Source organism: Pan troglodytes, chromosome 6 (genome assembly GCF_028858775.2).
Source record: "Pan troglodytes isolate AG18354 chromosome 6, NHGRI_mPanTro3-v2.0_pri, whole genome shotgun sequence".
Lineage (NCBI taxonomy): Eukaryota > Metazoa > Chordata > Mammalia > Primates > Hominidae > Pan > Pan troglodytes.
Genome location: NC_072404.2, coordinates 159,410,257 through 159,419,313, shown reverse-complemented (window position 1 = coordinate 159,419,313; position 9,057 = coordinate 159,410,257). Strand labels below are relative to the sequence as shown.

Genomic DNA, 9,057 nt, shown 5'->3' with positions numbered 1-9,057 from the left:
TGACATTGATTATGCCTAAATTGGTTCTTGATGGTATCCTACAGTTTTTGCAGGTTTTCTTCACTCTTTTTCATTCTTTCCCCCATCTTTGACTGAGTAATTTGAAATGACCTGTTTTGGAGTTCACCAAGTATTTCCCATTTGATTGAGTCTGCTGCTGAAACTCTCTATGGAGTTGTTCATTTCTGTTATTGTGTTGTTTAGTGCCAGAATTTCTCTTTGATTCTTTTTATGGTTTCCTTTTCTTATTGAACTTCTAATTTTGTTCAGGTATTGTTTTCCTAATTTTATCTATTTGTCTATTTACATTCTCTTGTAGCTCACTGAGCTTCTTTAAGATGATTATTTTGAATTATTTGTCAGGCAGTTTGTAAATCTCCATTTTTGTAAGGTCAGTTGTTGGCGCTTCATTTGTTCCTTTGGTGTTGCCATGTTTTGTGATTATTCATGATCCTTATGGCCATGCATTGATGTCTGCTCACCTTAAGAAGCAGAGACTTATTCCAGTCTTTGCAGACTGGAATTGTCTAGATAAGCCCTTCACAAGTCAACTTGTCCAGTCATTTTAGGCAGGCCATCTTGCATGGTCTGTAGGTGGGCCTGTTGAAGTCCTTGGTCAAGCTGGCCTAGTGCCTAGGTCAGTAGGTGAGTCAGCCAGGTACCTGGGTCTATGAGGTTGGGCCCAGTTCCTGAAACCTGGGTCTGGCCTGGAACCTGGGTCCACAGAGGCTAGCTTGGTGCTGGGGTCTGCTGGAACTGGCCTAGACCCTGAGTCAGCTGGTGCAGGCCTAAACCCTGGGTCTGCTGGAGTCTGAGGCTTCAGGGCCTGGCCTGGCACCGAGGCATGCCTGAAGCCTGGGGTTATGAGGGGAACCCTTACTCTAGGCCAGTAGAGAGTTTGGGGCAGGACTGAAACGTGGGGCTGTGGAGGCCAGCCCAGTCCCATAGGTGGTCAGGAGGCCAAAGCTGCTGGGATAGCCTGGCATTGGGGTGGGCTGTCCTAGTGCTGGAGTGAGACTGGAGACTGAGTCTGCATGTGCCGCCTGAATTCTGGAGCCATGGGGCCAGCCAGGAGCCTGAATCTGTGGGGACCTATTTGGCAGTGGCAGATAGGCTGAATCTGTGGGTAACAGCTCAGAGACTGTGGTTGTGAAAGTCTGCCTGGTGCAGACCCACTGTTGGCATCTAGGCTGGCCCAGCGTTGGAGTCTGAGACAAAATCTGTTATTTACTCCCCTCTTTTTCCTCTATGCAGAGGGTATCTCTCTCTGCATTGTTCTGCCTGGAGTAGGGAGGGTTGATGCAGGTATTGTGAAACTGCCCTTCCTACTCTTTACAATGAATATTTTCTTATTTCTGTGCTACACACAGTTGCTGTAATCACTCACCTTGTTTCTTTAGCTCCTGTGAAAATATGTTTGTGCATGGATACTTGTTCAAATTGATGGTTCTGAGAGGGGACAAGTATGGGAAAGTCTTACTCTACCATCTTGCTGATGTCACTCTAAGCCAAAAACCTGCACAATTGTTTTCCAATGCATAGTTCATGGAATGTATTTTTATTTACTTAAAATTTTAATTTCAGTCAACAATATTTTATGCTTTTAGTATGTAAGTCTTTCTTTTTTTGTTAGATGTATTCTTAGGCATTTTATTTTCTCAGTCTTGCAAATTGGATTCTTTTCTTCAGTTTATTTAGGATTGTTCATTGCTTGTATATGAGAGTTAAGACAGACTAGAGAGAGGTGAGCCTCCAGGTGTTGGAGTAGACAATTAAAACAACAGGCCAAAATGAAAGTAACACTTATGCCTTTAATCACTTTGTGTGATACTATAAGCAAGAGGCCAAGAAGAAGTAAGTCCTGGCCTGCTCAATTTTCATTTTCTCCGATGAAATAATATCAGTTGAGGATCAAATGGATCAGTACAGATGTGGGGAATAATCTCATTATTGAGGGAGCTAGGGCTAAGATGCAAATGTGAGTGAGCATTTTAGTGTACAATTAAAGGACAGGCTTAAGCAGCTAATGTGATGGGACAAAATAACTTCAGCTTAGACTACATACCTCAGGTGAGGTCTGTGGTTTCAATGAAGTAATTCCCTGAAAGAGCACTTCTCATTGTGCTCTGTGTTTGATCAGGCTGTCTACCTGCCTCATTCAATTGTAGACCTCTTTTGTATTTACTGATAATTGACACTTTGACCTTTATAAGGGACCTTGAAAGCATCTTCCATCTCTTTCAATATCTTTATAAAGACACAAATATACGGATGATTAAACAGTAATCAAACAGCAATGGATGGGAGGTTATGTAAACACATTTTGTTTCTTTAAAAGATTAGGAATTTTACTGACCAAAACCTAAACGTAATGTCTTTCTGATTACATAAAAATTTTTTGTAGAAAAATGGTTTAATCTTTGATTTTAGGTGCCATCAACACCGATGACAGTACAGTTTTTGGAGGATAAGAGCCCAGAGTGGCCATTTAGGACAGAGTAACTGGCCCCTATATCAATTAAGAAATTAATATTTTTACCTGTCATGTTAACAGTCAGTCAAGACTCCTTACTATGCCTTTTGTGGGAGTCACTAGGAACCTCTGGACCCTCCAGTCCTCAGTTATGGCCGCCAGTCCTCAGTTAGGGCCATTATGGCATAAAGTGTCCTCTTCTTCCTTCACAGCTCAGGACAATCCCTTTTCCAATGACCCACCTGTCTGCAGTGAGAACAGGGTTGGGTGGGCTGCCCTGACTGGGGTAGTTCTTGCTCTAATGTCCTGGCTTCCTACACTTAAAGTAGCAGCCATTACCTGCAGGCTTGCTATTAGGCTTTTTTTGATCTGTGGGTGAAGCATCCCCCTGGGTGACCCTGAGGTTGCAGGGCGCTGCTTACAGAGACTGCTATCAATGGGGCTTGTTGTCTATCCCGTCATTTGCCATGCTGGGTTCTTTCAGCCTCTTCAGCCCTATCGCTATTATTGAATACCCTGAAAGCCACATCAAACAGTTGATCAATAGGTCTTTGGAAATGTAGTTTTCATTTCCTGTGATGTCTTTGATTTTTTGGTATCAAGTGATACTGGCCTCATAGAATAAGTTGAGAAATGTTCCATTTTCTTCTATTTTGAGAGATTTTTATGAAGAAATAGTATTAGTCTTTTAAAATTAAGTATAATTTGCCACTACAGCAATGCGATTGATGGCCTTATTTGGTGTAAGTTTTAAAATTACTTATTCAACTTCTTCACTTATTACAAGTCTACTCAGATTATCTATTTAGTTTTGAGTGAGTTGGGTTGGACAAGCTTGGCCTAGATCTTATGGGGAGAAGGGGAGACCCTGAAGACACCTTTTCTCCACTCTGACTCAGTATTTAGTATGTTTCTACTCCCCTTCTCTCTCCCTCTTCTCTCCTCTCTTGTATTCTCAGGCTCATAAAATATTAGGACCTTTTGCTTGGGGATGCTTCAGCTGTGAGGTGATCCCTACTTCTGTATCGATCCACCTGACCTTTGCACAGTGCAGTTCCACAGGGATAAATGAAACAGTGTGGGAGTTGGAACTTACTTTAGTTCAACCTCTTGCTTATGCGATCACAGTAAATGATTAAACACTTGACCGTTGCTTTCATTTTGGCTGGTTGCTTAGCTTGGTTACTCAGACACTCGGAAACTCAGCTGTCTCAAGCTCAGCTTCTTGACAGAAATACAATTGATATTTGAGTACAAAACTTTTATTCTGCAGCATTGTTGAATTTATTTGTTCGAGCTGATTTTAAAAAATTCCTTAGAATTTTCTATTCACAAGATCATTTCACCTTATGCCTTTCCAATCTGGATGCCTTTTATTTCTTTTTCTTGTTTAATTGCTCTGGCTAGAACTTCCAGTCTAATGCTGAACAGAAGCAGCAACAAAAGACTTCCTTGATCATGTTTCTTATGGGGAAAGCATCCCAGTCTTTAACAATTAATTGTAATTTTAGTTTTGGTTTTCTTATCTACCCTTTATCAGTTTGAAGAAATTCCCTTGTATTTCTAGTCTGGTGTGTGTGTGTGTGTGTGTGTGTGAGTGTGTGTGTGTCAGGAAAGGATTTTGGAATTGTCAAATGCCTTTAGTATGTATAATTAGATGTGTTTTCTTTTCTTTATTTTATTAACATGGTCTATTACATTGAGTTTTGAATGTTTAAACAACCTTGCATTCTTTGAATAAACCTCACTTGGTAATTATGCTTGCTGCATTTGGTTTGCTGGTATTCGTTGAATAATTTTGCATCTATATTCATAAAGAAATTGGTCTATAGTTTTTATTTCCTGTGATGCCTCTGATTTTTTTGATATCAGGTGATACTGGCCTCATAGAATAAGTTGGGAAATGTTCCATTTTCTTCATTTTTGAGAGATTTTTTATGAAGAAATAGTAGTAATTATTCTTTTAAAAATTAAATAGTATTTGTTACTACAGCAATGTGATTGGCAACTTTATTTGGTGTTAGTTTTAAAATTACTGATTCAACTTCTTTACTTACTAGAAGTGTATTCAGATTATCTATTTATTTTTGATTGAGTTGGTAGATTGTGACTTTCTTGAAATTTTTCCTTTTATGTAAGTTTCTAACTGTTCACACAGAGTTGTTCACAGTGTTCTTTGATAATCCTTTCTGTAGCTGTAAGATTGCTGATGATGTTTCTATATCCCTAATTTTAGTAATTTGAGTCTTTCACTGTTTTGTTGGTAAATGTAGCTAAAGTTTGTCAATTTTGTTAATCTTTTCAAAGAAGCACTTTTGTTTTCACTGATTTTACTTATTCTTTTTCATTTCTCTATTTTATTTTTATACATTTTAATCTATATCTATTTATGCTTGCTTTGGGTTTTGTTTGCTTTTCTTTCAAAATGGGAGATTTGCAATAAAATGCTGAGAAAATGATGCAAATTCCAAAGGAAAATAGCTTTTCCATCTCTTCCACTCTGCAAATAGAAGTGACTCTCAACACTAAAATTTAATCCAGAAACTGGGTTCATACTCCATAGAGTTTTCAGTGGGAAAGGTAGTATAAAATATAATGTGCTGTTTTTTTCACTGTAATCTTGTCATATTTTCAGAGCCAGAATTTGAAAAATTACCATATTTATATCAAACTTCTAACTGAAAAAAAATTCTCAGTTTTTGCTTTAGCAAACCACTTGTTTAAAAGCAAAGTCCTATCCAACTAACACTCTGTCCACTCCTTACATAGACCGCGTCCTCTGCAGTGCTCTGTGGAGGGCACCCTTCACCTGAGCATTCCTCAGGCTGTAGATCAGGGGGTTCAGCATTGGGTTAAAGACACTGTGAAACAGGGACAGCATTTTCTCCTGCTCCTCTCGTTGATTAGAGTCTGGGACTATGTAAACCACCATGGCTATGCCAAAGAAGAGTCCAACCACACAAAGGTGGGAGGAGCAGGTGGAGAAGGCCTTTATGCGGCCTTCCTTTGTCTGGATCTTTAGGATGGCCCAGAAGATGTGCATGTAGGAGACAAGCATCAAACAAAGAGGCCCAACTAAGACAAACACACAGGTAGCAAATATGACCACTTGGTTAACCCAGGTGTCAGCACAGGCCAGCTTGAGGATGGACAGAATTTCACAGAAGAGGTGGTTCACATCCCGGGGCCCACAAAACGGCAACCTTAGAAGGAGAATTGCATGTACCAGGGACAGGGCAAACCCACATGACCAGGACATGACAGCCAGGATCGTGCACACTCTCCAGCTCATGATGACAGTGTACTGGAGAGGGTGGCAAATGGCCACATACCTATCATAGGACATCACCACCAAAATCAGACACTCTGCAGCAGCAAAAGCGTAATACAAATAGGTCTGCATTATGCATGGAACAAAGGAGATGGTTCTTTTCTTGTTCATCAGATTTGCCAACATCTTGGGAACATTGTTGGAAGCATAGGACATGTCAATGATGGCCAGGTGTGAGAGGAAGAAGTACATGGGGGTATGCAGACTGTGGTCCAGACAGATGAGTCCCAAGATCATGCCATTCGCCAGCAGGCTGAAGATGTATAACAGGGAGAAGATCCAAAAGAGGAGCACTTCCATCTCGACACTGAGCTGGAATCCCACCAGGATGAATTCTGTGACCCATGATTGGTTGACTCCCATTCCTTAATGGAAGTCTGTCAAGGACTGAAGTGTGATAGAAAGGTCAGAAAATTTGAGTTTTTATCTGAAAATGAGCTAAGATAAAGGCTATATGTTTGTTCCTATTAGATAAGCCCCTTCAAATTCCCAAGATTTATTACCTCTCTGTTTTTAGCATTTAATTATGAAATAAATTTAAACATAAAAAGTGTCACAAATTTTTCAAAGAACTCCCACTTAATTTCATACAGATTCAGCAAATGTTAACATTTATTATTTGTCTTATTCTCTTTCTCTATGTAATTTTTATTTTTTGAACCAGTTGAGATTAAAGTGTAGACATAATACCTATTTAATTATAAATTTCTGATCTTTTAGTAAAAAAAACTAATTCCCACTAGCTTGACCATAATATAAGTATTAAAATCAGAGAATTTAATATTGACATTGACATGTTTAATATTGATATTGATATTGATATTGACATGTTTCTTTTCTCTAATATACAATATTCTCCCTCCAACCACACCAGTCTAGGACCTAATCCAAGATTATGCATTATATCTAAAGTCATCTGTCTTTAGTCTCCTGTACCTGTAATATTTACTCAGCCTTTTTGTGCCTTTCTGAACACTGATATTTTGAAGAGTTCTTCAGCATAATGTCCAACAAATTGAGAGTGTACAATATTCCTCAATGTTTTTGTTCAAATTATTCACTTTCTGCAGGAAAAATAGTATTTTTCTCTGTGTGTTCTGAGCAAGTTTATGATATTAATTTGTCCTATTATTGGGGTGAAGCTAACTTGGATCACTTGGTGAAGATGGTGCTTCCCAGATATCTCCATTATGTGATTTTTTCCCCCTAATTAGTTTCTGGAGTACCCATTAAAATTATTATATATGTAGCTTGTTCCTCATAATGTCACTTCACTAGTTCCTTTCAGTCACTAGTTTTAGCATCCATTGATTATCTTGCCTAACTCAGATAATAATGATGATTCAAAATGTGTTGTTCTGACTCTATAATTGCTTTTACATTTATTAGTTGGCAACTTTAGTATAAAAAATGCTTCATTCACTTACCTATCTATTATCTATCTGCTCTCTATCTGTTATCTATCATCTGTTATCTATCTGCTATCTGTCATCTATCTATCCATCAGTATAGACTCATGGATTTTTTTATTCAGTGGGTTGTACTTCATTGTTGTCATTTTTTGGTGCTTAATTTTCCTATATCTAGGCCTTCTAAGCATGCTCCTCTGTCTTTTTAACATGTTCCCATAATATTTGAGCAGTTATTTCCTTCTGATATGACCAGATGTTTCAAGCTCCCTTTGTATACTCCCCACTTCAATCACAAAACAGCCATTTCCTTCAAAAGTTATAATCACTTTTAATAAAGAATTATATTTATAAGCCAATATTTCTATTTATCTGGGTTTTATTGGATTTTTAATAATTTATATTTTACCATGATAATTTGTATTTTATCATGATTTTTATCATGAGGATAGCGTGAATTTCTGGTATTCTACATTAAAAACAAGAGCATATAATTTGAGAAAGCATACAAATTATTATGGGGATAATACATTCTCAAGATTCTTCTGAAAATAATATAACTTAACTGACTTCCTTTATGGTGTTAGCATTGAAGAAAATGGTTTTGATATTTATTATTTTATTTTTGGTGAAAAATACATATTTGTAATTCTACTACCTTATTAACCATCAGGTTTTATATTATTCTCCTGCTTTTATTCTTATTTAGAAATTTTAGAATCTTGAATAGTTTAGATTTTGTGTGAACCCTTGTGTAAACAATGTGATACCTACTTTGTATGAGATTTTGACTTGAAGTTTTAAAAACCTAGAAAAACATGAAACTCTAGTTAAAGGACTAAAGAGATGACATGTTGAAACATACAAACAAAAGTGATCATTTTAAATAATTGTGCAGTTATACTTTTCTACTGTTTATTTCATATATATCATTATTATAAAAATTATATGAAAAATGCTATTTGTTTAACTAGCTCTATCATATATCATGAACCATTTCCCATGTCAAAACATTTCTCTGAAACATAGTTTGAACAGCTATTATTCAATACAAATATTCTAATTAACTTAATGTATTATCTCATCATTAGATTGTGTGCTATATAATGCTTCAGTAATTAAATTATATATGTATATGTTTGTATTTGTTGTCTTTTTTCATGACATTTTTAATAGTAAATTCTGAGACTTAGAAGTGCTCAGTCAAGTCAATCAATTTATGTGTGTATATATCTCTCTGTACTCATCTAAAAATCAAACAAGCAAAAATCCCAAATATATTAAGGTGTATCACTGTAAGATGCCTCCTAGTGGAAGAGGATGTCTAATTTATCAATCATGATGCTATAATCTCAAATTAACCTTCTGTTACTCCCCAGGTTCCATATGGTCCCATGTGAAAGAACCATCTTAACATTGCACTTCAGATTTCCCACCTAGACATCTTTCTACATATATTATTAAGGACAAAAAATACAGATTTCTCATGTTTTATCTAATCTAGTGTTTCCTTCTCAATTTCAGTTCCTGCCTTGAGGGGAAGTCCTGCTTCATAGGTGAATGACATTGAGAATGAGTTAACACTTCATATACATTAAATAAAAGATAATATCTTTACTCACATAGAAATTACAAGTTAAAAAATAATTTAAAATAATCAATAACTTAGCACTTAAAATGTTGTATAAATATAACTTCATTTTATCACACATGGCTAATGGCAAGGTTTCTATAAAGCAGACACATTCCCAGATAGTTATAAGTTAAATCTCTTTCTATGATGGATATATTTTCAGTTTATACTTATTACTGACTTTATTTCTTAGTGCATAAGAATGTAAGAT

General features: G+C 36.7%; 1 protein-coding gene across 1 annotated transcript; it reads right to left on the bottom strand.

Moving 5' to 3' along the window:
- Window positions 1-228: 228 nt before the first annotated feature.
- LOC472614 (olfactory receptor 2A2-like) lies at window positions 229-8,341 on the bottom strand. The gene has a single exon (XM_063815714.1). It carries the CDS (start codon window positions 6,165-6,167, stop codon window positions 5,235-5,237), a length of 933 nt encoding a protein of 310 aa, XP_063671784.1. The 5' UTR covers window positions 6,168-8,341; the 3' UTR covers window positions 229-5,234.
- Window positions 8,342-9,057: the final 716 nt, after the last annotated feature.